Source organism: Pezoporus wallicus, unplaced genomic scaffold (assembly GCF_028554395.1).
Source record: "Pezoporus wallicus isolate ANWC-B61680 ecotype Strahan unplaced genomic scaffold, APGP_CSIRO_Pwel_v1 contig_5785, whole genome shotgun sequence".
Lineage (NCBI taxonomy): Eukaryota > Metazoa > Chordata > Aves > Psittaciformes > Psittacidae > Pezoporus > Pezoporus wallicus.
The window spans coordinates 5,232,122-5,259,598 of record NW_026641150.1 but is presented as its reverse complement, the minus strand read 5'-3'; the positions used below and the strand labels follow the sequence as shown (position 1 = coordinate 5,259,598).

The following is a 27,477-nucleotide window of genomic DNA, read 5'->3' as shown; positions in this document are numbered from 1 at the left end:
TGGTTTTGATTTTCTTTTCCCCAAAGAGAAGTATGTCTTGTGGCGCTTCTATATGCCCAATGCTTAAATACTTAAATTTGCCAGGGAAAACTCCCCTTCTCTTTCAGAAAACACTGAGGTGGTTTCTCAGCAGCTTCTTGGTGGTGGCCTGAGTGAAATGGGTCCAGGCTTGCCTGGGTTTGCAAAGGGCCTTGGCCACAAGCTGTAAATTGCTCCTTTCGGTCAGAGAGCTCAGATTTACACATCCAGGGATGATGAGTTAAATGTCTGTATGAATTCATTTAAAAAGCAAACAAACAAAAGAGAAGCAGCACTGAGCTTCTTTTATCCAGGTTTATTTCAATGTCACTCTGGTGAAGCGATCGTGAGACTCTGCCCTTTATCTGCTGTCTCTCCCAGCTTAGGAGGCACCTGTGTTGTTTCAAAGCCCTTATCATCCGTGGCAGGTCAGTTTGGACCATACTTGGTCTGAGGTAGAAGCATCTGAAGTGGCACTATGTGGTTTTGGTGGTAGCTTGGTGGCCCTTGCAGCCTGATAAATACCAGGACTTGCTATGGCTGTGCCACCAAACCAGACCTGCCTCTCCTTCAGTTGGTGGCTGAGATCCGACAGAGGGTATTTGGTGATGAAAGTGGCTTCTGAGGTGTACAGTAATAAGTCATCTGTATCTGTAGTCATTTTGTATCTGCAAGTATATGTTTAATCATTTTGGTCTAAATTCTTCTCTTCATGTTCTCCATCTGGCTTGTTTTTATTTATAGTTGCCAGAAAGAAATGGTTCTGCATAAGAGACCACTGCAGGAGGTCCAAAGAGACAAATCAGTGTCAGGAGGGGTGGATTTAGTGACTGGTAAAGCCATTATAGTAGGGTGAAGAACTGATATGAAAGAGAGCTGGACACAGCAGATTTTAGCTGATGTGTACAGAGGAAGCCAAATATAGTCTGAGCCAACTGTGTCCATGTGGGAGGTGTGCCTCTACTCTGCTTTTATTCTTTTATTTTTGTTTTAGTTTGGGTTTTTTTGGTGTCTTTCCATAGTGTCCCAACTAAATTTTGTATGTATGTTTGAAAGCAGAAAAAAAGCAATAATAAGGTTAGAGGCCCTTCTCCTCTTGGAGAGGGCTCAGGGTTGGGACTCTTTTATAAGGGGAAATGAGTGACTATGTGTTTAGTAAAAATCACTAAATGTGGGCATAGCCTGGTGGTGGCTGAAAGGATGGGTCTTGAAGAGGGTGTTTTCCAGGCTGGGGACTCAAGCTGGTTAGCTTGAGTGTCCTTGTAGAAGCAGCACTGAATCTGGGGCAGGAAGCTCTTGGTGGCTGCTTGCAGAGCAACAAAGCTTGATGCAGCAGCCAGGTGATGGCTAGGGTGTCTGATGGAGGGGCAGAGCTGTGCGCCATTGCAATTCTCTTCCTGTCCTCTCCTGTTAGGCAAAAACATCTGCTAATTGGCGGGGTGAGCTGGACTGCTGGTCAGGGTGCTGGGAGTTGGCGGCAGATATGCCTCCTCACTCTTGTTCTGCCATTGACCTGTTGTGATCCTGGGAAACTTACATTGTGGCTTTCTGCCATGGTTTTCCCCACCATCCTTTTCTTTTTTTCTTTTTTTTTTTCTCTTCCTTTCCTTTTTCCTATTTAGGCAATGAGCTCTTTGAGAGAAGGAAATGCCTCTGATAATGTATATCCAGCATCTTTTGGAGTGGGAAGGCTACCACAAAACTAGCAATTGAAGTAAAAAAATCAGTGCATGGAACTCTTTGTCCTTACTAGCGGGTAACATCTTTTCACTCTGTCCCTGGAAGTACAGGAGTGATAATAACTGCGTCTTTCATACTTCACAGAATGCAGTACTATGCATGAATAAATTGTCATTATTATTTCTTCAGTAGACAGCTAGTGAGCTTGTGGCTATCTAAAGCAGGATAAGAGAGTATGTTGTTTTCTGTTCTGCTTTCCAGGCATTTGATGTCAAGAGTTAGACAGAGGGAAAACACGGAATCCTGTCCTTTGTCTTAAACAGTGGGAGTCTTCAATAGCTTCTGGTTGGTTTGGGTTTAGAAATCATCTAACAGGAAGAAAGAACATTAATGTTGACCTTTTTTTCTTCTCGTGTTTCTGTGGTGATTTGCTAGGCTTTTGTTCTGAGGTTTTTTGCTGATTTTTATTCTAGAAGGAGCTTCCATGCCAGATGAACATTATCCCTCTTTTTACAAATTTATCTCCATCACTGGAGCCTATGGTTTAGCTTACAGAATGCTGTATCAGTGGGAGCAGCGTTATTTTGGCTACAAATGCAACTAGGTGAAAATGTCTAAAATACAAATTTTATATTTTGTTATTTGTTTTTAACTGGGGAGGTTGCTCTCACTTCGTGCTGTTCTGTCTTTTTGCCTGTCAAAAAGGCATGTTCTGTTTCCTCCACAAGCACTACTCCTTGTTTTTCATGGGGTAGACCTACTCTTTCTGGGGAGTTGGAAGAAATGTCTTGTAGATTCCAAGTGTTCACAGTGCAGAGTTGGTTGGTCTGCAGCTTTCTGTGTTGGCGAGTGACGAAAAGAGCTGATGGTAAACATGCATTGGAATAATAAGGTATCATTTATTGCACTGGTGTGTGCAGCTTAATAGCAGAGTGTTGCTCCATGGCCTATTGCCCTAGGCTGGTAAGAGTTTAGAGTCAACTAAATAAGATGGAAACTGAGAAGTTAATTTTGGCATGGGGCATTGTGCAGCACTACTAAGTGGTGGTACCATGGTGAGTTTTCACGCCATAGTATGTTTAAATGTAGCCTGCTGCTTCTTTGTATGTTGTAGAAACTGAAATGTGACTTTGTAGATTATTTTTTCAACTTAGTTGCTCTTCCTTCCACAACTGTCAGCATAGGATTTTAGGAGGTTGGAGTATTTTTCCAAAGACTTAATTGTGTACAGTGCACAGGGTAATCCAAGCTTGCAAGTCCATGAGTCATACAGGCTGCCTTCCCTCCTTAATGTGTGATGTTGCCCCATGTTCTGCTTCCATGTCATTTAGCTGGAGAGCAAGCTTCCAGGAACAGTCCCCCAGAAGGCACGTTAATACACAGGCCGGAAACTGTGCCGGTAGGAGAACTACATTACTGTGGAATACGTGTCTTGGGTAATCGGGGGGGTAGGAGGTAAATGAGCTGATAGGATTTCTTTTGCACTTAATTTGCATAGTTCTTTGATAACATTAAGGCATCTTAAGGGGAAAAAAACCACTGTGAAAAGCAGCACATAACACTGCTTGCTTTTGAACCTTTCCAAAGCAAAAATTTTACAGTAATAACGTGTGCAGAGAAAGAAAGAGGCAAGAAGTAGGTGTATTAACTGAATTGGAGAGTGTGGGTAGGTTTGAAATCTATAATGTTCTGCAGATCTTGGCAGTCTACCAAGGATTCCCCTTGTCCCTCTGCTTTTCAACATGCTTAAAGCCCACTGAGATGAGAAATAAACAGCGTATTGCTATCAGACATGACTGGGAATATGCTTAAGTAGTGCATTCAGTTTAAGATCCAGTGAAATGCTGCAGTGTTGCTGTGTTGATGAGAATAGCTGTATTTTAAACCGCTCCATATGTACGTGAACTTTTTGTCATCCTCATGAGAAGAAACAGGACAAGATTTGGGGTCAGCAGGCTCAAATATGTTGACATGCTCACCTCAACAGGCTATTTAAAAATAGAATGTTGCAGTAGCAGTCTTAAATATTCTTACGTTGCTTCCTTAGGAGATTATCAAGTGCTTTAATATGAATAGATTAACGAAAAGACGGAAAGAAAAGCAGGGAGGATGCAAAAGAAACTACAAGTAGTTTGGAAATCTTGATTGATAGAATCTTAACGTGGTCTAAATGAAGGGAATGTGTTGGTGGGCTCTTTTTCATGGTGGTGTGAGCCAGGCTTAGGTGACAGTAGCAATAGTTTGTTGTGGCTCCTACCCTGAGACTTGGTAAAGGGCAGACTCTCGCTCTCTGGATGACATAACCTTTACTACTTGTTGCTGTTACTATGCAGCACAACCTCTGCAGCCTCCTCAGGCCATTGGCTCTGGAAACAGTCATCTTATGCTTAACAAGATGCATCTAGGTTGCTCTCAACTTCATTGAATATTTCATATCCACATTTAACTTTCTGGCCAGGGGACACTTACCCTGTGATCCCCAGCCTCTGGTATTTGGTATCTAGCAGTATTTTAAGAAGCTGCTGTTTTCAGTTAGCATGGGTCGTGGTTTGCAGTCTGGTGGTGACATTGTTCAGATACGCCAGAAACACAGCTTCAAGAATCTCTGCTGTGCCCTGGGGATAGGTGAGCCCGGGACACCCCAAGGGGCCACAACTCCAGACAGTGGTAAAGCAGGGGCTTCATTCTGCAAGAAAAATGCTGTCCTGCTGCAGCGTTAGCCAGTGGTGTTGCTGAGATGGTGTCTGGATGGGGCCTTAATGGTTACCACATTTATGAAGTGTCCTGGGAGTTAGACTTGAATAAATTTTTATCCCAGGAGGCTGAATTTGGAGGGTTTCTCCTATCTACAACTCCTGTAGTTCCTTTGTCGCATTCAACCACTTTGTGATTTTATTTTATTTTATTGTTCTTAATGCAGACAGATTTTTCCAAGGCAAAAGCTGGCTATGAAAATCTGAAGATCAGTTTCCGAAATGGGAATGCTTAGCCATTTCATGTTGCAAGCAAAATTATAGCAGCATGCTAATAGTTTGACAAGTCTGTTCTTGAGCTGTTAAGCAGATAAACAAACAAAGTCTCTGCTCATGCTTATATGTTGTGCTTGTGATGTTTGCTTTCTCCTTCCCTCTAAAAACATTTTTAATGAAAAGAATGTGGTTTCAAAATGTCCTCTTACTTCTCTCATATAAATGAATGTCATGCAACCCCCCACATATGTGTTGTAGATGCTTAGAGTATGAATGCTCCATACATTATGAAAAGGGTATTTGGAGTAATTTTAAAGAATATTCTGAAATGACTGGGGTTTAAATTTGGCCTGGGATACTGAGCAGCCCACACTTCCCACAGTCTGCAGTTCCCTTGTTTTCCAGTCCCTTAGGAGGCTTATGGAGAAGCTTTTCCCATCCCTGCTGCAGAAACAGCAAAGTGAAACATGAGCAATCGCTGCTCTGTGCTGTAGCTGTCATGGCCCAGGTTTTCATAGGGTCTAGTGGAGGCACCAGCAGGATCTTGTAAAGCTGCAGGGGAAGGATGGCTGGGCTGGTGCATGTTAGTCATCCTGAGTGGGCCAGTCTCACAGGGAGGAACATAGTCTTGAGAATAGCTGTGAAGCTGAGCCCTGGAAAGCGTGAGGCTTCTCTCTGGAAATAACAAGCCCACCAGTAGTTTGTAGATTTAAAAAGACAAATAGAGCAAACTTTCCATAAGATATGTGGCATCCTGTGGATGTCTCGCTGCTTCGTTCTCTGTGTCCCTTTCTCTGATAGGCGTATGTTCTATCACTGTTTTGGCACCCCCGCTTTGCTGCAGAATTAATGGTGAACCATATTTCACTGTTTTTTTTTTAAATGTTTCTTCTTCCTCAGTGTTCTTCCTCATCAGTGTTGTGAGTTTTTATCCTCTGAGAGGTCCTTGTTCTTCTCTTATCTTTAGCATATTCCTCTTGTACCTCAGACTGTGCTTCCCCATCTCCTTGGGCCTTTTAGTTCCTTCCACGGGGCTGTGGAAAATAGGAGCAGTGCTGAGAGAAGGCGTTCTTCCACCTCAGTGTAAAACATTTCCCTCTCTTCCCTTGGTGGGATGTTAAATCCTGAGGAGAAGACCACAGGCTTTTGTCATTAGGCAGAGATCCAGGGTGGGAAATTGGAGTTGCATCTCTCCTGGGCTTGCTGAAAGGCTTTGGTTCAAGAAGTAGTAAGGTCAAGGTGAGGTCAGTCTTGGCTACTGCACATGTTACGACCCTAACTTTGTTTTAGAATCGAAACCAGCTTGAGACCAAGCTGTAAAAAGAAATGCATGCAATAAAGGGAGTTTACAGAGCCGGCAGAAGCCTGAGTACAGTGATTTATTTATAGAAAGCATGTGGATTGGTTAATAAGGGGAGAGAGAAGCGCAATGAGAGTTGTGAAAGAAAGCGGAGGCTGTGAATTCTGCAGTATTCCATCCTTTCTACTGCACCAGCAGTATGCCTGGCCATTGGCTTCGTGGAGGGGTCAGGATTTCTCCAAAGAGGCTGGTGGTTTGGGGTGCTTCAGTTCTGGGGTGCCAGTCTTGAAAGAATCTGTAAAGAGATAAAGCATTCAGTCCAAGAAAAAAATATACTGTTGATGTCCATCAGCTATACTGGATGCTATGTATACGTTTCCGCCTAGGAAACTTACAAATTGGTCGGATGAAAGGTAAAGGAACTGTGACTTTAATGCAGTGTTTTGTTGTGGTTTTTTATCATAATTTGTGATAAAAGTGAAGAAGTGTAGTGGGCACACCTCTTCCTGGCAAGCATGACTGATTCAGACAGGAGCCTTTGAGGACGATGGTGTTGCGAGACCAGGCTGTTTGTCTGGAAGTCTCAGGGCAGCCTGCTGGGTGTTACGTGGAGAGCTGGATAACACCAATCCTAGGGCCATTTCTGAGTGCGCGTTTGGAATAAAAGTACAGCACAGCTAATTGGTACGGCCCCACCTTGTGTAAAAATATACAGGAGAAAGAAGGGGTTTTGTCAGAGTCAGCTGAGGCCAGTTAGAGCCCAACCATGGCTGGAGCTGGAGGGGCCCGTGGTGCTGCTTGCCTCCCAGCCGTGCAGTTCGCCTCCTGCCAGCTCTGGCTCTGCTCTGACTGCAGAGCAAACCAGTTTGATTTCCTGATCTGCAGTCCCCTGCCCCACCCTGCAGTTTGCTTTTTCTGTGTTAACTTTCTACCATTTCAGTGATCTCAATCAGCTTATCATATGATCTGATGAGTGCCAGAAGGAGCTCAGTGCTCCCAGGAGAAATATGTGACAGGAGGCTGGAGGGAGGCAGGGGAAGGAAGGGTTGGAGCTCCCTGCTGCAGGAGCTGGGATCTATTAATTCAGCTCCAGCTGTACTGAGAAACCATACCCTTATGGTGGCGTAGCTGAAGGGAGACAACGTCTTGTTCTTGTCTAGCTATTGTGAGACAGGCGAAGAGAGCTGTTGCAGGTCTGATGCATCACTTGAAGAAAACTCACTTTCTTTCATTGGTGAAGACCAAAACAAAGAGAAATGTCCTTTTTGCAACCCCCTAAGCATGCTTGAATTTACCTAGTAATATGTCACCCAGGTACTAGGTGCTGGTGCATGGAAATAAAACATGCAATATGGCGAGTTTAACTATTCTAGCACGTTAATAAACTATCATTACCGAGTATGAGCTTTGCTAAAGTAAACAGAAGGGAAGCTGTGAATGTAATCTGTCTGCACTTAATCTTGGTAATCATCCTTTTAATGTGGAGACAAAGAAATGGGTTCTAAGATTTGTATAAGAACATTTAAAAAACCCTTTTTTTTAATCCTTCCAGAGTGTTGTTTTTCATATGAAATATCAGAAGGGTCCAGTGCAGCTGGGGAAAAAACAGTGTCTGGACCTGTTGTCTGAATGTTTTGCTCTGTGCATGCTGAAGGGATGGGTGAGATGCTGGCGCTGACTTTTCTCTCTCTTATTCAGGGTCGACATGTCAAGACAGGTCAGCTGGCAGCCATCAAAGTCATGGACGTTACGGAGGTGAGCAGAATAACAATCTACTTTATTAACAATATGGGTAAAATTTAATAATAAGAGATGGCATATGGCTTACCTCGTATTTATTTTGAAGGGCATAGTCCTTGCACATGGATGTTTGCTTTCTGTTTGCCGGACCTAACCTCTCCAGCCTATCTGCCCTTTATGAGATGTCTGTTCAGGGCCCTCTGGTCTTCTTCACAGATTGCTTTGGCTGCTCCCAGGACATATGAGCAGACATAGCACTCCCTTTACAGACACTTCTCAGAAGAGGGGAAAAAAGTCAGATTCCCCGCTTCCTACCTTTTTCTCTTTAATGTAGCATCTTGCTTGTACCAAAAAAGGTGAGGAGGCTGCTTGACTTAGGGGACGGTAGTTTCACTGCTACATTTGCAGCCTACAAAGGGTATATATTTATTCATAGGAGTGGGTCCAATGAAGTTCCAAGAAGTCTGAAAGCAGAAACATCTGCAGGAATGATGAGCAGATTGCTGGCAGAATTCAGCAGTGTAAAGTAGTAGTTGTAACTGACCCGGGGGATTTACTGTGGAGCTTTAGATGGGAAAGATGGGAAATTAACCCAGCCAAAGAAATAAAAAAATATATGCCTATACTTGAATCCTTAGATGTCTTGCAGTTTATGCTGTTCAAAAAGCAATCAGTTTAAATTATGTCTTCAAAACAGATCAGGAAAAGCATGGGTTTTCCCCTGTTGATTCCATTCATGTTTTCTGGAGTTACATCCACAAATTAACAACAGCTTCAGATTTAAAATCAAATGGGATCCTCCTGTGTGATATCTGCAACGCTTGACTGATACCACACTTCTGAAGAGAGGTTGTGCCTCTTCAAACCAAGCGTCTTATTTTTCTGAACTCTTCAATCTTTTATAGGTATTAGGGGAAAAATTATGTTAATGCATGTGGATTGTACAGGGCAGGAGGGCTTCGGAAAGCTCATTATATTAAGCAAAACTCCTACAAGGGTGTTGATGCAAAATGTGTGTTATAGTTAGGTGTGTGCATAGGTGCCAGCAAGTAAAAATGGCTGCAGAAGGACAGAAACTCCTAGGTGAGTGCCTGGGGAGTACTGGGTAAACAGGTAAGGAAACAAGAAAGCAGGGTTAGGTCAACTGGTAGGACTTAAGTCGTATCTCTGAATCTGCTTGTGATCGATGGGCAGTGTGACTGCCCCTCTCTAACTTAAGCTATTATGTCTGCCAAGAGGTAGACATTCTTGCTTTGTAAGATGGCCTGATAAAAATCAGTTTTCAGCTGGAGATTTTCAAAGGCTGCCTTCATGAGGAGGCAGTGTTCTTTTGCTGCAGTTAACAAGCAGGCAAACCAGAGAAGAATGAAGGTGTGTTGACACACAGTGAATGTTCACTGCACAGCAAATGTTTCCATTTGTGCAGTGGTTTTACACAGGGCAGCTTGCTGGACGGTGCACAGCGAAGGCTTCTTCCATAAGATTGGCTGTACTGTACACTCCCTCTGTTTTTAATAGCTTATCTTAATCACGAACAGTTGTAATGGAGAGGTTGCACAGCCAAAGGAAAACAATTGAAAAATGCTGTGTGTAGTATGGCTGAGCTCATGTTGTGGGAGATGGCTTATGTTTTGAAACTCTTAATTTTTTGCTGTTTTTGAAAAGCCAGTTGTATATTGGCATTGTCTGACTTTCATCTCAGAAGCTCATGCTTTTTCAGGGGCTAAAGGGCAATCAGAGGGAGGAGTTTGGAGATGTTAGCCGCATGCAGCTTGAAAGTGTTGTCGTTCCTACCAGTGGAGCTCATGTGTTTTTGCTTCTAAGCAGTGAGCCTGCGGAGGCTAAAAATGTGGTGTAAATTCTTCCAAGTCATGTAAAGTCAGCTCCAGTTTTTAACACCAGGCACGGATGATACTGTTCCTAACACCAAGCATGAGTGATACCATTGCATGTACTATTTTCTCAGTGGCAAATGTGGCCATAGGGTATTCCTGTCCACTCTTTCTTGCTGGTTCCTTGCCTGTTTCCCAACACTTGTGCCAGCACAACTGCCCTGGGACCAGATGGTGACCTGGATCAGTGAACAGGCCGTGGTTCCAGGTTTAAAATACCCTCGCTCTTCTTTTTCCGCTGGTTATTTATAACCTGCATTGGTTTGCTGATCTAGCACATGACATCGCAAACAGTTGTGCTGTCGCTATGAAGAAGGTGGTGTGAGACTGGAAAAGAGCTGTTGCCAGGCATGGTAGAGAAGGGGCAGTAGCTCAGATTGACATTGCTGACAGAGATGTCCATGTCATGAAGTTTCATCATCAGTTCCTCAAGGGATGGTGTCATGAAGACCTCCTTTTGCTGCCAGACTGCGCATCTCCATCCTGGAGATATGGAGGCTTATGGATGGTAGAGAGAGCATGTGGGACAGAAAGGGCAGTGACTGCCACTGTCAGCACTGCCCTGAAAGAAATGCTTAAGGGACCACAGCCTCAAATACACCTTCTCCACCTGCTTCAGGAGCTACAATTAGGTGAACTGCTCTTGTAGGACAGTGATAACACTGTATCTGTGTCCATGGGGAAAGAGGCTTCAGTGGAAACTTCTATAAAACTGAAATTGTGATTTTTTTTTTTTTTTTTTTTTTTTTGTTTTGTTTTGTTTTTCTTTTCTGTTTTCTGTTGAGCATCTATGGAACCTCTAGGTGATTTTTGCCTCTGTGCATGTGTCACTGGCAGTGTTAATGCCTTTCTGCTTAAAATACAGGCAGTTCCATGGAAGGTTATCAGATTGTTTTGTCTAACCTGCATTGAGAACAGATCCAAGACTTTCTTCTGGGATACCTCTGATCTAGTACTTGCTTTGCCAAACACTTGACAAATTAGCAAGCTTAATGTGTTGGCACGCTTTGTGGGCACACCCCAAATTTTCAGTTTTCAAAGCCCCAGTTCTGCAATTCACACATTGCTCAGGATCAGCGAGGTTACATCAGTTCTGGGCTGTACAGCTTTGATCACCCGCATGGGAGGGATGTCAAAATCAGAGTGACGGCTTTCCTGAAAAAGTTTTGGTTGGCATGAAGAAAACAAGGTGGTATAACCTCCGACTAGAGACATTGGAAGAAACATCACAGCTCTGTAACTTACATGGTGCTGTGGAAATGCTGTTCATCCTTCCCAGCTTTTCTTGTGGTTTTCTCTTCAGATTTTAATTTTGAAAAGAATGGTGGTAAGGATGAGAAAAGAAGAGGTGGGCTGAAGATATCAGCTTGATCTTTGAATATATTATGACTAGTTAGTACTGCTGCCTGAAACGTTAGGGGGGTGTTGATGTGCATAAAACTTTCCTGTCTCTTCCACTTTCCTCCTCTCTAAACAAATTAAGAAAAGGCTTAGAAGATTGTGTGGATCTTTATAGATCTTTACATCTGCAGCACTAAAGCAGAGGCACTAAAGGATCTGTAAGATCTAAAGATCTGTAAGTCTTCCTACAGAATGGTGCATATGTAGGTCCTATTTTCACTTTCTGAGGGTGAAGGTGGAGAGCATGTAGGGTGAAAAAAAATTTCACTGGAGCGTTGAACAAATAAAACCCCCACGAGTCCTCATCGATTTGAAAGCTATTCTGCTGTTGGAATGAGCCCAATGACCGTAAAAGGGGAACAATATGAACTATCAGTGTATACATGCTTCAGAAATTATTCTCTGAGATGTGCATATATGTAGGGCAAAGCTCAGGCTGCATGCATGTTATGGAGGGAGGCATCATTTGAGAGATTGCTGTCGTCTGTCTTTAATCCTTTTACTGTCTCTGTTCCTTTTGGAGCATTGTTTTGGAGAAGGCGGTGTTCAGTCTGTGTTGACCCCTTCCAACTCGCTTGCCCATGAGGTCCTTGCGGTCTACTGGTGTGCAGCCGTGTAGCACACCAGCTGGGCCATGACCGATGTTATCAGATGCAACGCAAGTACACTGCGAGATTTGGCAGTCACTGTTTAGTTAGAAGAATCCATTTTCTTGTGAAATAAATAACATTTAAAACCTTAGCAAAGCTTACTTGGCAAATCTGACTGCATCTAAGCTGTTAACTTGCATTACACCCTAAACAGGCGGCTCGACTCTGTTTAACTCTTTTGGAGGCTTTCTGTGCAGGTGCACAGTTGGTTTCCAGTGTCACTCCTGTGTTTCCCTTCCAGCGTTGCTTTTCTCTTTGAAAGGTTTAGTAACTGATTTTGGGGGAAAAACACAACCTCTTCTTTTCTGTTCGTTATAACCCCTGACGCTGCTGCTTCTTCCTCCTGCCTCTTCCCACACACACGCTTGGCATCCCTTGGGAAAGTTTTCTACATGCCTTTTTTAATAGCAGTATTTCTCAGCTCTTGTGCCCAGTGTTTCATGACTTGTCCAGTCTAGTCTGTGTAAAATTATGCTAAGTAAACAACTGGATACCGTATCCTGCTGATTTATGAAAGACAGACAAGCTTTTAGTGCTTGCCTGTGTTGCCCTTTCTGTATGTGCTCTGCACAAAAATTAACAACCCCAAACCAAAACCTCCAGGCCTGCAGAGAAACGTGGCACATCTCCCATACCTAGACAGGAAAGGTTACCCGAATTATTCATTGCTGTCTTCCCGACTCTGCTGACTGCTTTTTTTTCTGTTGCAGTAGGCAAGTCACTTTGATTCTTATGAGTCTGTATCTTATGGCCTACGTGGTGTTATAAACTGCGATCATGTGGATGATCTATCCATAGTCTGTAACATATCCAATACCAATCTGCAGAAAGACTGCAGATAAATAAAAATGTGTGTGTTCCCACACATGCAGGCAGACAAAATGAGGGGAAAACAAAAATGATAACTACCAAAAGTTTACCATAACATTTGTTTATATGTATATGTATATGTATATTTATATTTATTTACCATGAGAACCTGGAGACAGTCTTGTATATTTTGATCTTAATGAAAACATTAAGAAGTTGATGCTTCATGTGAAAAGACTGGGAAATGCAGATCCTCACAGCACTGTATAACAGAACTGGGTTAAGCCAGTCCAGAGAAACTGAACATGGGCTGGCCTTCTATTGTGGAGACATGAATGTACTGCTTTACCTGGCTTAGTGCAGCTACCTGATACAGCACTGTACTTATACAGCAGCCCACGCCTGTGCTTACTGCAAAGCTAGCCAAAGCAAACCTGAAGCCAGTAGAATTACCAAAAGCCCTTGCCATATCCTTTCCTCTTGATATGAATTGGGGAGAATGGATCAGGGTACTAAAAATCTAGATTGTTCCCATGGGGAGTACTGGCACCCTGCTTGCTTGTTGCAGTTCAGAGGAAAACAGAGCTGGGCAGAGTGGTCCCTTAAGCTGTAACATCTGGTTTGGGAGGTCAAAAAGAGCTACAAGAGTCTAGCAGCCAGGGGGGCAGCCTTTTTTGAGTTGCAGAGCATTTGCATAATTGACTGTTTCCCTTCTTAATTTGAGCTCCCACTAGTACTTCTGCTGCATGCCCTTGCCCAGGAACTTGGCATGGTTCTTCCCATGCATTATCATGACCCTGATGGAGGGAGGCTCAGCCCCGTGGTGCTGGCTGATGCCCTTTTGGAACCAGGCTCTCCTGCATTCACATCAGGTCCACGCTGCCTGGGTTGGGCAGAACGGGTCCAGTCCATCTTCATGGTGAGGGCTCTGCACAGCGGGGGGAGCTCACGGCATCAGACATGTCGCAACATCCATGTCCTTGGGTGGCAGGGCAGTGCTAAGCCTTACTGCTCATAGTCCTGACAGAACAGAGTGACATTTAACTCTGGGGAGCCTTTTGTCCTTACAGTCATACTTTATCTCACAGCAAGGCAAATACATCTAACACCCAGCTTGAGTCAGATCTACAGTTTTTGGATGTGATACAGTAAACTTTCCTGGAGCAGTGCTAGCACCAGTTTGGGTAAAGAGCAGACTTCCACTCTCTTCATACGAGTCCTGGGGCGGTTAGCAAGACTACCAGTGGAAGAGCTTATTTGGGAAGGGGAAGATGTCAGGTTTGATGCAGCTGCAACAGGGAGGTTGACTAGGGAGCTCTGCATGCAGTTTGAGTCAGGGCAGAACACTGTGGCTATTACCAAGCACAGCAGCTTGGGATATGATACACAACATGGATTGACTGGAGAGAGCTGGTGCCAAGCACCAAGGCTCTGCATTACTGAGTCCCAGTGAAGAGCAACTTCACACTGATGCTGTGGTTGGTGGGAAAAAAATGGCTATGGGAAAAGAAAAATACCTGATTGTTTCTATATTTGCTTTTTTTCATCATACAGTTTCTTCTCAGTACAAGTTTTTTACCCGAGTGGAAGACTGACTGCATTGCATGCACTGCCTATTGTCAGTTGTCCTTGCAGGTATACTGCTCTATATATTTTAACATGCCTGTTTTGGAACCTGAGTGTTTCAAGGCTAGGAGAAACAGATGTTTTCCTTTTGCCTTTAAGATCCGTGAGTGCATCATTGCTACCACACCAGCATCTATTACCTGTCAACAGCAGAAGAGCTTTGACTGTGGCAGCTTCATGGTGCTTTTTTAGCACTACTCCTGTTGTATGGCTTTTTAGCTGAGGCCAGGAGATGGCTTCATACTCAAGCTTGATCATGGATCATTGTGTTATGAAAGTGCCAAGAAAGCTGTGTTGCCTCTGCCTTCTCCTCATCTGTGTGCTTATGCCAGGTCTGACGTGCAAGGTTTTTGTCCTGTCTAGCAGAAAAAATGCTTTGCCAATGCTCTGCAAGTTATAATGTAGTTTAGATTACTCAAACTGAATTTATGGCCACATAAAGGGAACTTTACTGTAGTTTGGAGTGCAGAAGTATCTCCTTGTTTTAAGGAGACAGCCTTAAAATTTTGCCTACCTGGCTGTCAGAGAACCAGATAGCAATGCTGTAGCACAACAGATGATGCTCAGGTTATACTGCGCAGCTCTGGCACTGGAATCTGTTACTGCTCATCGCTTTGTGAGAGCACATGTTTAGTACTGGAACATAATGGAAACTAGGAGGCTGTGTAGGCTACAGCTGACTTAGTGAGAGGGCAGGATTGTGTATTAAGAAGATTTCTCTGCAAGCCTTGAGCTCTTTGGACAAGTCTGGACTTTTTCTGTAAAAACTTCTTTGCTTTGGTCTGATGGTGCAACTGCATTGACACACTCAAAGGAAAGGATAAGTCATCTAGGTGAGCTACTGACGTCTGTTACTATCCATATAATGAGTAGGACAAGTGCTTGAATTCCAGCTTTTGGGCACTGTTTATCAGTCCAAGTGGGCAATATTCATACATTTAACTGTAATCCTATGCCTGTTTTCTTTTAGTCATAAGCTTAGTACCTGCAGTCATCTGGAGACCTGCTGTGAGCACTGACAAGGAAGTCACTAATGACAATGTGATTTCGTATGTATATGAATGACTGCTAGCATATGTCTTTGTTAGGGAATTCTGGACCCTAATACGGGCAGTGGTGAAGGCTCAGTGTGGGTAGTGTGAGGATGCTTTCACAGTTGTGATATTTAATCTACAGGTCATACCTACACTGATATGAATTTGAGCAATAGTAGCCTGCGCAAGTTCTAGTGATGGAGCATATCTTCTGAGCTGAGGGGAGTGTTCATGCAGGTGGCCTCAAGACAGGCAATTTACTGCTGCCTTCCCGACCACTGAGCTCTGTTTGTTTGAGCTGTCTGAGGAGATTCCAGTTCTGATGGGAAACAGAAATGTTTTGTGTGCAGATAATAGCAAGAAGTACAGGGCCTCGTTTTGTATCATTTCTGTCAGACAAACAGCACAGCTTAATTTACCCCTGGTGAATCAGACATGTTGTCTACTCAAGGAAAATAAGGCAACCCTCTCAATACGGCGCTAGAGCATGTGTGCTCTTGCCAGTTTGGGTAGAGTAAAACCAATGAGGATTATGACAGAGCATTGTGCTTTGATTTTAGCAAGTATCTAGGCCGAACTTTTGTCTGCGGTGTATTCCTCCTGCCTGTGAATAGGCAAGCAAGAGATCCCTGGCCCAGCATGAACTGCTGTCTTGCAGAAGTGCACTTTAAAATGTGGCTTGGGCATTAAGATCAAAGACAGGAGAATTGGTTTTCTGTTTATGTTAAAAGGGATATGTCTGCTTGAAATATAATCTTTCTTGATTGTGTTTAACTATAGTTTCATAAACTGCACCTGCCTGTGGGCTCCTCCTGTTTTTGCTGCAACATTCCACATTTTTATCTTGACTTCCTAAGGAAATGAGGCTTCTTGGCAATAGTGATGTGTGTCCTGCCTTCTTTTTCACCAAATATCTTTTGGATCTGCTGGCCAGCTTCAGCCAAGTTTAATGAGGAGGGGAGGAAAAATTCCAAAGATACAAAGTCCCAACAAGTTATGTGAAAGCTGGCAGACTGTGTGGAGAAGGGAGAGGCTGAAATTTATAGTGTCTGCTTTGGGAATGGTAGGCAGACCTTAGCCACTGTCCATTATCAGTCAGCTGGCCACTGTTCTGCAGTAAATCAGGAGGCGGAAGTAGATGTTTGAGGTTGTTTTTTTTTTAAAGAAGATGTTCTGATGCTTGACTTTCAAGTGAGTGATGCAGCACTAGGAATGTGTGCAGGGTAGCACATGCAAACTACTTCTGAGCATCTTAAAGTCTCCCTTTGGTTCTTTCTTCAGTTTACCGGCCCACAGATTGTACTGTGTATTTGAGATTATCCTGTGTGAGCTCTGTCTTTCTCTTTCTTAACATGTGTATGTGTAGATATAAATGTAAAATAGCAGTGTTACTCTCCAACATTTAATGAGACAAAAAAATGTTTGGTCTAAGTCCCTTGACAGTGCTCCTTTTGCAGGATGCAGTTTGAGTGATTATGTAGGGAGTTGGCTACAGCACAGTCTTAAAGCTTAGCTCCTAAATCTAGAGATAAAGGCAGCAAGGGCTAATGCTGAAGGACCTGGGAATTCGTTGTACTCTAAGCTGACTTGTAACCATGATAAACGCTCCCCTTGTGCCTAACAGGAAAGTATTCTTCTTCCCCTGTGCTCTGTCTCTTGAATATGCAATGGGAAGCACACTGCTGAGCCAAGTGTTAAAAGAGCCTTGAAGATGCTGTGCAAAGCAGTTCAATTGATCAGTGCAGAAGATGCTGTTTTTCTGCTGACCCTAGAAGCATTGCAAGTCTTTTGGACAAGGGGCCTGTGAACATTCCTCTAGGTAGGTTTAATCCAAAAGAGATTAAAGCCACTGACTCTGCTTTGTGTATCCCCGCTGGCAGAGGACATTTTCCATTGATAAATAAAAGTGCAAAGATGTTGTTATTAAATTGCAAAGGTTTGTGCTTCATACAAAGTACAAGTTTTAGTTTTGCTCTCCTGTCCTTGCTGTCTCTTCTTAGTAAGACCTGCTTCAAGCATGATTAGACCAATGGGGGTCTAGCCAAGGAGGCATCTTTTTGTTCTGATGATTCCCTGCTGACTTTTTTTGTGTCAGGCTTTTATTTCTCAAGCGTTTGGATCTGGAAGGTGTGCCTGTGAGAAGCGAGTGAGTTTAGCAGCAGAAACAGCTGCTGTTCCTGCATGGAGAGAAAGCACATTGGTGGTGTGTTTTGCCTCACGTCCACCTGGTAAAACAGTAGTTTCTTTACCCAGCACATCACTGGTGCAAAAGACGTGATGAGAGTTCAGCAGCTTGCTCTCTGTTGCACCTACATCTGCAGCATGGGGGTATTTACAAGTGTCCCTCTCTGTTTAGTAGAGGAGTCTGTTCCAGAAATGAACTTCCAGGGTTTTTTTTTTGTGTGTCATTTGGTGTATGAGGTGTTTCTGCAGTGTTTCACTAGGGCAAGGATATTTTCCAGTGTAGCTCCTCCTTCATGAACTGAACTGAATGTTAGTGTTTCATTCTAGAGCTGGTAAGAAAGTGGAAATCCTAGTGTAAATGCAGCAGCCCACAGACCTTCAGATAACTGTTACTGGCCTGGCAAAACACCTTGGTTCTGTGTCCAAGATCAAGAAAGGAGAGTGTCTGTAATTCCTGAAAACCATGTTATTAATGTGGAATATTCTACTGAATGGAAATGTAATTGAGTAAAGAGACCAGAGGCAGCAGGGAGATGCAGCATCCCTGTGGCTGGCTGCTGGGCTCCCCCCAGCACTAACCTGTCCTCCCAGCCAGGGCTGCGGGTGGCCAGGCAGCTGTGAGTCACTGCTGTGGAAATACTGATGCAAAGGCAGCGCCATTAGGGAGGATTTTATTTGTCTCTTGCGTATTTTACCTCAGCAGCCTTTTCTGTAGCATTTATTCGTGTTTCCTCTCCTTGAGCCTGTAAGGCAAACCCATTATTTATAAATTAGATAGTTTTTCACTCTGAATTTTTATTTCCTTCTCTCACTATATCCCTTCCCAACAGTTTGTTTAAATGTAAAGCCTTGAGTCAATTACAAAATGATAGAGGTACACTGATTTATAGATCAGAGGGGGCTGCATCATCAGACAAAGTCTCCACTCAGATTTGAGGCCCTGAGGGTGATGTCGGTTCCTATTTCAGAATTGCTGCTGCTCCTCAATTCTCATTAAAAGAGTTTGGGGAAATATACCTAACCTTGTCTTCATTTGCAACACAAATTGTTAGAGTTTGCACCGTTCTTGCAAAAATGGATAGACCAGCTTGAAAATGCAAACTCATTATCTTTCCTGGGCTTACAAATGTAAACAAACAAACACCCATGTAAATTCAGGAAAGGATTTCTTCCCCTGGCAGGAAAGAAAGGAGGATCAATTGCATTTTCTATTTGTAAATGTTCAGACAGCATCCTGTTGTGATAGCAGTGCTTTCTCATTACGTAGGTGTCTATGGGTTTTCCCCATTTTCTACTTACTTCTTCAAGATGTGATTTTACAATACAGCAAAGCCAATTTGATGTCTGGCTGCTACTTCAGGGGCAACCCTGCCTCTTTTCCTCCCCTTTCCCAGCTCCCCTAGGACCACCATCTATCTGCTTCCATCATTCAGAGAGATCCACTGGCAATAAAGTGTGTATGTGTGTATATTTATTTATATGTATATACACACTTTTATTAATATATCTATAAATATATATATTATTACAGATTAGATTTCTGTTGTTTTCACCCCAGTAAAAGCTAGTCAGGGGCTGGGCAAGAGGGGCCAGGCCGGGCAGGGAGTGGGAGAGGCAATGGCTGGGGAGCTGGCTCACAGCAGCATGAGCATCTCCTTAGAGTTACAGCCGTGATGCTGCCTGGGGAACACTAGCCCCAAAGCCATCTCTTTGCAGCCTCAGTCTGAGAGGGAAGCCAGCTGTGATGCATTTCTGACAGCCTGGGTGCTCAGGGAGTGTTTGTAGTGCTCTACACCTGTGGATTTGGGAATAAAGGATGGAGTGTAAAAGTCTTCTGCAGGGATTCCCCCACTTTCTGATTCTTTCCACTGTGCAACAGACTATTTTTAGTCCACTTGCTTGCCTCAGAAATTACTTCGCTTTCTGCTTTGGACCATTTCCATAACATTTGTTGTGATTCTGAATTCCAGCCTTCAGGATAATGTCAGAGCAAAGAATTGCTGGGTGGCAAGCTCAGTTCTAGTGGTGTGTACAAAAAAGCCTATGCTGAGGAAGCCTGATCTGGTGACCCGTGGGAGACTGGCTTAGGTGAACCACTTTTTGGACCTTGCTTTATATTTGCAGGCAAAGAACCGTGTTAATTATGAGTTTAATAGTGCTTTGGCTAGTGAATGGCTAAAGAAAACAAGCTTTGAGTGGGCTAATCCAGGTAGCCAAAGTAGATCTACCTCTGAAAGACATCTGTTTGCTTAAAGTGAAGTCTGGAATCAAAAGTCCAGCCTGCCCTTTCTGTATATGCTTGTGTGGTAGCATTGCTAATTCACTGGATACCACTCTTTCTTCCTCCAGATACTAGATAGGTATGATTTTAAATCAGCAGTTTCTTTGGCAATAAAGTGATCCTAATATAAATAAGGTGTTAGAGCAGACTTCATTGCGGGAAACAATGTTCATTTTAACGTTGTTGCATATGAGGGATCTAATGATTTGCCATTCTGAGATATAAAAATATATAGCTGGTTCTGTAATAGGTGAATTTCATACAGCTGTTGACAAAGCTGAAGAATGCAAACAAGCGGGTTTGGGCAGTGTGTTGTAGTTTCATAGGGAAGACCTGCTGACACGGTAGCATCCCTGTCTCAGTGCTGGATCTGGAGAGGGATGTAGACTGGCTGGCAGTTAACAGGAATTTTTCTTAGGGAAAAAAAAAAAGAAAAGTTGTTTCTTCTACTGATCTCTGCAGCTCAGTAATGCATGGAATGAATATAGTTGTGAAACCTCAAGTGTTCAGGAGCTGTATATTCAGTGAAGAACAGAAATTACATCTATTGCAGAGGCACAATACAGATTAAAAGTTGGATCGTTTGGGATAGGAATAAAAAAAAGAAAAAAAACGACATTTAGTATCATGCCTACGTTCTTGTGAATTTTCCACACAGAATCATAGAATGGTTTGGGTTGGAAAGGGCCTTAATATCATCTAGTTCCAACCCCGCTGCCATGGGTCTTAATTAAGAATCATGATGGATTGATGCTGGTTTTGGATTAGGGTCTAATCCATTATTGTTCACAAAATATCCATATTCATCAGCCTTTGGAGAACAAATAGCTACTTAGAATGTGGATAAATGGTCACAAACACTCTGCTTAGCATGGCTCTGTGGGCTTTTATGTACTCCTTGAGACATGGCCATCTTGACCTGGTGTGGCTGGTGATTTCTTGTGCAAGGGTTTGTCTATGTTTTATCTCCGGGTTGCACTCAAAGAGAGTACTTGGGTGACTGCTGCACCTTTGGCCATCGCTAGAGGGCTTCGAAGAGAGAAACCTGCTTGCCTTCCACATGAAGTCAAGAGCCAGAAGATTGTTCTGGAACCTGATACACAGCAGCAACATAGCAGAGACCTTTGAGTTAAGGTAGTAGGAGCTTATTGGTGTTCAGTGTTTTTTCAGCATCTTCCACTCAGAGAACTTGTTTCATCATTATTTTTTTTCTTCTTTAGCCTTCTCTTTTAAACCTCTTTACAAGAGGTATGGTAAAAGAGGAGCTCCAGGTGTGAGGCAAGAAGGGCTCGTGGACCACTAGCAGCAGATAATGGGTTTTGGGGTGTTCAGTGCTTCTCTGAAGGAAAGAGGTGGGAAATGCAATTTGTTGGTGTACATGAGCATGTGCCTGCTTTCCAGGCCAAAACTGGGTTGTGGCTGTGTGCACTATGGCTCCTGGGGAAAAATGTCTGCTCATGAACCAAAGGCGCGAGGGAATAAGGGCTCTATTGTATGAAAGACAACCTTAGCTGGATGTCTTGCTTTGAAAAGATTTCCCAGTGAGTTAGAGAGCTGCCTTCAGCCAAGCCTGCTTTCAGTGGAGAAGTTTTATAGGTCATGAAAAGCAGCAATGTCCGTTTCTTCCACCGTGCCTTGCCTTTATATGCAGCAGTGCACATGCACTGCTGTCATCCCTTGCACTTTGGATCAGCAGCTCAGCGTTAGCCCAAGGAGAATTGTGAGCGCCTCCAGTTTCTCTCCATCGTGTGGGAACGCTGGAGCACATAATGGCTGCGATTCAAAGACAAATGCTAACTCTTTGCTACTGATCACTTTGGCAGAAACCCCCAGAATCTCAGAGACTACAGGTGGAGCTGCTTTGGGGTGACTTCTAAGAAAGAAAAAGCACCCGCAACCTTAGAACTTGCCTTTTTTTTTTAATTATTCTGTTTGCTATCTGTATAATAGCCTCCCTGTTCTTCTTTTTCCTATTCTGCATCCACTGCCCCTCGCTTTTTAATTCATGCCAGCCAGAGTACAGCCAAAGGCTTTTCCTAGCAGAGCGTCATTTGTTAGTAAAGCAGCAAAGACAAGCTTAGCCAATTTAACCAGCAATTTCTGAGGCTTTCCTTTTTGACTGGCTTTGGGATTTCTCCATGTGCTTGTTGGAGGGGTGAGGCTGCAGGAAACCGCAGGAGAGGAGCCTCCAGCCGTGATGGGCTTTGTTCAGATGCCTGTAGTCTGGCAGAAGCTGACCTCCGCAACACATGGTCTTTCACTTAGCTGCCTCTCTCCAGCTATTGGAGAAGTCCGATTTGCTGTGTGTGGGATTTCTGCTGCTTCCATGCTGCTTAGTAATGTTTCCAAACCAACCAGCGGGTCCTTGCCTTGGTGGTGGAGCTGTAGCTGCCAGGGTTTCTGCAGCCTGTCCCTTTGTGTATGGCTTCATTGTCACACAGCTCTGCTCTAAGCAAATCCTTAAACCGCATCCCCCTGAATTTTGGAGTTCTCCAAACAATCCAGGTTTCTTCCTTCAGATATAAATGCCCCCCCTTCCCTTCAGCCCCCATGCTTTGGCAGGGCTAATTGCTCTTTGTTTAGTTTCAAATCAGTGTGATTAAGAGAAGATTTTTTTCAGACTGTCACTTCATCATGTTATGGGACTAACATAGTAAAAACTTGTAGTATCTATTTGGATGAATACCCCAGGCACAGAATTACAGGCCTTTTCCTGCTCATGAATCATCTTCCTTTGAGACCTTGTAGCGATAGCATTACTTTTGTTTTAAGGGAGAAGTCCCTGAGAAGGCAACCATTTATTTATCTGGCCAAGAGAGGCCATCTGGTCTTTTTTAAAACATGTAACTGTAGAATTTATCCTTGAAGACACTGCTCCGGGTGTTCAAGGTGGGCACAACTCCCATGCAGATGTTGGCTGGTGGGTGTTTTGAGGTGGGCTGGGGCCATGTTTGGGACAGGAGATGGGGTGGTAACTGGTGGCTGGGAAACCAAAATGATGCTTGTTGTGAGGGAGATGAGATTATTCCTATATAAGAGGATTTCAGTGGAACGCTTTATGACTGTGTTTATTTTACAGTCAAATTGCCGAGTGTTGCTTTTCAACAGCTGCTTGCAGTACAGGAGTAGGCTGTGCCTGTCTGAGAAAAGAGTCCCTGAAGCAGTTCCAGAAAGCTCACAACACGCATACATGTCCTCTTTCTGCCACGTTTCGCTTTGACCACATGCAATGCCCAGCGAGTGGAATAAGCAAAAAGTGACCCCCTCACCACAGACGTGAAGGAGTGGCATTGCCCTTCGCGACCCTGGGGAGGTTGGACAGGGCTTTGAGCAACCTGGTCTAGCAGAAGGTGTCCCTTCCCATGGTGGGGGTGTTGGAACTAGGTGATCTTTAAGGTCCCTTCCAGTCCAAACGGTTCTGTGATTTATTATTTCTACCCTGTAGCCCCGTAGGTCCCCTCTGCTGGTCATGGTGCAGCTGGGGAAGGCAAGGCAAAGCCTGGCAGGTTAGGGTTGGCTAGGGCCCCTGCTTTGCAGCATGGAGGCATCAGGACAAAGAGCAGCTGAGACCGACCAGGAGCTGGTGTTGGGGTTGGGAATTGGATTTACATCCCTAAAATCCTGCCAGTGCTCTCAGGGTTTCAGTTCAAAGAGTGAGAGACTTGTGCTGGGATCTGAGCTGTTATTCTTTAACTGGAGAGTGAGATGCCATGACACTGTGATTTTTGAGGTGAAATGCTGTTTAATAAATGCAAGGCTGTTCACAGCCCAGCAGTGAAAGCAAACACATACTGTACTATTAGGACCATTTAGATTTTTTTCCAGTCCTATTTTCTTGGCTGTTAATCATGGTCTCTTTGTCACCTGCCCTGCTAGGGTGCATGTAGCTGGGGTGTAATATTTTCTGTAAAGTATTTGTTGCTTTTCTTTATCCTGATGGGGGCAGAAGGCCTTTTCTTCTCAGGCAGGTAAATAATTAGCTGGCTATCAGCAGCTTCCTTGCTCAGAGAGGGGAAGAATGGAGAGAGGGGACTGTGACACCCTATCTGATAGATGGACACGAGCATCTTGTGGCTCTGTTCATTGTTAATTCACTCCTTCAGCACTGCTCAGCTGTGAGGTTTCCAGGCGTGCTTGGCAGCGCCGGCAACAAAAACATCTGGTCCAAGAATATAGTTCCCTTCTGCTGGCAGCTGCATGAAAATGATTTTGTACATAGTGGCATAATGCCAAGTGCACTTACTTGTACACTAAAGTGCACAGCCTTTATAAAGCTTTGGCAGTGCAGGACTATTTTAAATGCTGTGCATAAGTCAGCATTAATCTACCAAAGAAAATCAAAATCTCAGCAACTGATTTGATGAAGAACTTGCTTATCACAGGTGCCCAGATGTGGCCATACCCTTGTACCTGTGTAACAGCTGTTCCTGTCTGAAAGCAAAGGAAAAGCCTTTTTGGTTGCAGCCCTGGTTGTCATCTGTCCTCCGGAAGGGTTTGGCACAAACGCAAAGGGAAATTTGCCCCTCGCAGACATCCCTGAATTCCTCTCGTCAGCAGCTGTGTTTGTCTGTTACTGATAGAGGCTGTCTGTCTCCCCTCTTGTTTTAAGAAAGACCTAGTGTGTGCTGAAGAAAACGTTAGCTGTGAATCAAATAGTTTGTGTGTCTGCTGGTAAATTGTAATTGGAGTGATTGGACCTGATAATTACAGAGTCATCATCATCATCTTGTCAGTCAGTTGTAAATCACTCCATAATGGATTTCCCTTTTAAAAAAGAGCTGTATTTCTGAGTGCCAGTGTATTTTATTTTAGAGGTAAAATACAGTATCTGTATTCCATTTCTGCTTTGAAAATCCTTAGAGTTACAAGTGTGGAACTCATGTGAACAAGTAAGTTTAAGAGAGGTCTGTGCTCCAGCAAAGCTCCTCTCAGTCCATATATTTCAAGTTATTTCTTTTCTGTTTATTCCTACAGAGTAGCTGAGGTTGGTGGCACTTATTCACCCCCAAAGCTGCTGTTGGGTTGTAGGTTTCAGGAGTGCTGCAGAAGAGCATGGAGGAGCCTGGGTCTGATCTGGCATCCGTCATGGGCCTAGGTTTGCCCTTTGCAGAAGGAGCTCATTCCTCCCCAGGAAGAAGCAGGTGGTTGGAGGGCTTGAACAGGGTTATGTCAGTGGGGGTGCATAGGGCTGACTGTCTCACATCTGCCAACCTGATGTTAATCCTCTCCTCTGTTGCTGCTGGGAGGAGCAGTTCTCACCAAGCCAGAGAGAGAAGGAGGAGAAGGTGAAGATGGTGGCAAAGGGAGAAGGAACAAGCCTCCTCTTGCTTGCTTTTGAGACAGTGTTTACTTGTGATGCCAGTGAAGAAAAATGAAGGTATTTTGGGGGGTATTTTTACAGTTGAAAATGGAATTTTATGAGCCTGGAGGGTTGGTCAGATCTCTTCTGCTCACCCCAGCCATCCACAGTCTGCGCAGACAGTATATATTCAGCCTGCTTCCCGAACACATGACAGTGGGCTGGTATTGCAGCTTTATTTGCAATCCCTTCCACCCCTCATCTGGTGAGAGGAAAGGGCCTTTGAACCTCTTGGGTCCTCCCTGTTCATGCCCAGTGTTTTGCATTCGCAGTACTTTCTCTGCGTAAGGCAGGGAAGAAGGTTGCAGCTTACCGGCAGAGGTTGAGCAATGACTAATATTGGACCAGAGAAGCTAAAGTGTTTAACCTTTAGGCAAAGATTATCTGAAATTAAAACTTGTAAGGACTTGTGCACTCGCACTGTGTCATTCAGTCATGTTTGTAAGACACATGTACAGATCGGACGATTCCTTTTATTCCTGGGTAATTTACATATTTTGGCTGCTGCACAAAAGAAACCTTGTGTTGAATAAGTCAGATCATGATCTCACACTAGTCCTTGCTTACAAGGAGGTTTTTTTGGAGGCTGTAACATAGCCCCAGATTTGAAGTTTTCCTTTTGTGGGTGTTAAACAGAGCGTAGGTTATGGGCAGCATGTACAAGGAGTGTTAAACATGGGTATTAGCTCATAAGCCAGCATATTACCTTCCATGTTTGGGGGTGTGATGGCTGTTTGTTAGATGTCGTTTCATCTGGCAGGTGTACCTCAGACAGAGGCACACCACAAAGGAAGTGTTAAGTCTGTTTCTTCTTAGTAATGGGCTGTGTGAAATATGTCACCTTATAGAAGTGGATTGGTGGGCTGCAAAAGAAAATGAAGTGATTTTGTTTTCAGGGCTTTCTTGGTACTCATTTTCTGACAAAATGCAGGGCTTTGTTAGTGTTGCAGACGGAGTTTTAAATATTTGGAAAGAAAAACTGCAGCGATCACAGCATCTTAATGAGGAGGGTTTGCTTAATTAAAGCCTGGAAGATTTAGGGAATGTGGACAGCTGAGGGAGTAGCAATGTATTACAAAGTTGTTCTTCCACCTACCAGTGGATTTGGGTTCAGAAGCCAAAGTCCGTAGTAAAACTTGTAGTCTTCCACTGGTTGCTTGCTGGCCTTAACTGTTGATGCTCCCGGTGCCCAAAGCCCGAATTCATTCTGCTTAATTTTAGTCACATGTCGATAGTGCTGAAGCCTGGAGTGTAGCTGCCCTGGGCACCCACAATTTCTGTTGGGGGAAATGTTCACAAAGGGCTGGAACATCTCTCGCTGAGAGAGTTGGGATTGTTCAGCCTGGAGAAGGGAAGGCTCTGGGGCGACCTTAAAACAATCTTCCAGTCCCTAAAAGGGGCCTGTAAGAAATCTGAGAGGGGCTTTTTGCAAGGGCTTGTAGTGACAGGACAAGGGGGAATGGCTTTGAACTGACAGAGGGAGATTTAGATTAAATGTTAGGAAGAAATTCTTCACTGTGCACTCTGAGGGTGGTGAGGCCCTGGCACAGGTTGCCCAGAGAAGCTGTGGCTGCCCCATCCCTGGCAGTGTTCAAGGCCAGGCTGGATGGGGCTTTGAGCAATCTGCTCTGGTGGAAAGTGTCCCTGTCCATGGCAGGGGGGGGTTGGAACTGGATGAGCCTTAAGGTCCCTTCCAACCCAAACCATTCTGTGATTCTGTGAAAGATGTCCATAAGGGAACAGGCCTGAGGTGGGTCTTTTCCCATAGAAAGGTAAAGGTCACTGGTGGGCCTGTGCCTGCTGGAAGTGTGAGGTACTTGCTTTGTGGCTGCCAGCTGCTGAGTGCTGGTAACTGTGGTGGTGCTCATTTGTGCTCCGCCATATTTTTGTTTTTAATTTGATTTTTAATATATGATTAGTTTTGGAGCACCACTGCCAGTCTGCTCGCTCTGGTTCACAAATCTGTGTGTTTGCTTTTGGCCCAAATAATATTACAAATGAAGATGTGCCAAGCTCTCCGTCACTGTCAGGTGAAGAAATGGCAGCATGTCATGGAGCTTCTGATTTTCTTTCGTCAGCTACTTCTCCAGCCCCATCTCTTTTTAATAAAGGATCCTATATGAAACAGCCCTGAGGAAATGCCAAAGTGGGGTTATCTTTCCTTCCTTTCCTTTGTTCTGTTCCTGTTTGGGTGTTTGTGGTTACAGCATTTGGGTTCGTGATCATGAAGTATTGGGGTATTTGACTTGATTTTTAGCATTTGGGTTTCATTCAATGCACAAAATGTAAGAGGGATTCTTCATTTACAGTCTTGTTGGTCACTGTGGCTGTGAGGCTGCCTACTGAATCTGCCCTCTAAGGGAATCAGTGTTTTTGTGTGATCGTAGGTTTTAATGATGTGCATAGTAGAACATTCATGTTATGCCCGAACTGCTGTTTTTTAATGTATTTTACCTTCCTGGCTTAAATTTCTGCTAACATACCTTTTGTGTGGCATTTGGTAGATAGGAAATCCACTTTTAGTCATTCCAGC

At 43.9% G+C, this 27,477-nt stretch overlaps 1 protein-coding gene across 9 annotated transcripts in view; it reads left to right on the top strand.

Moving 5' to 3' along the window:
* MAP4K4 (mitogen-activated protein kinase kinase kinase kinase 4) overlaps positions 1 to 27,477 on the top strand; it is a 165,102-nt gene that overhangs the window by 67,847 nt on the left and 69,778 nt on the right. For all 9 annotated transcript variants that reach the window (XM_057422363.1, XM_057422364.1, XM_057422367.1 and 6 more), the window contains exon 3: positions 7,666 to 7,722. In XM_057422363.1, coding sequence (XP_057278346.1) covers positions 7,666 to 7,722 — 57 coding nt within the window. The remainder of the gene's footprint in view (positions 1 to 7,665; positions 7,723 to 27,477) is intronic.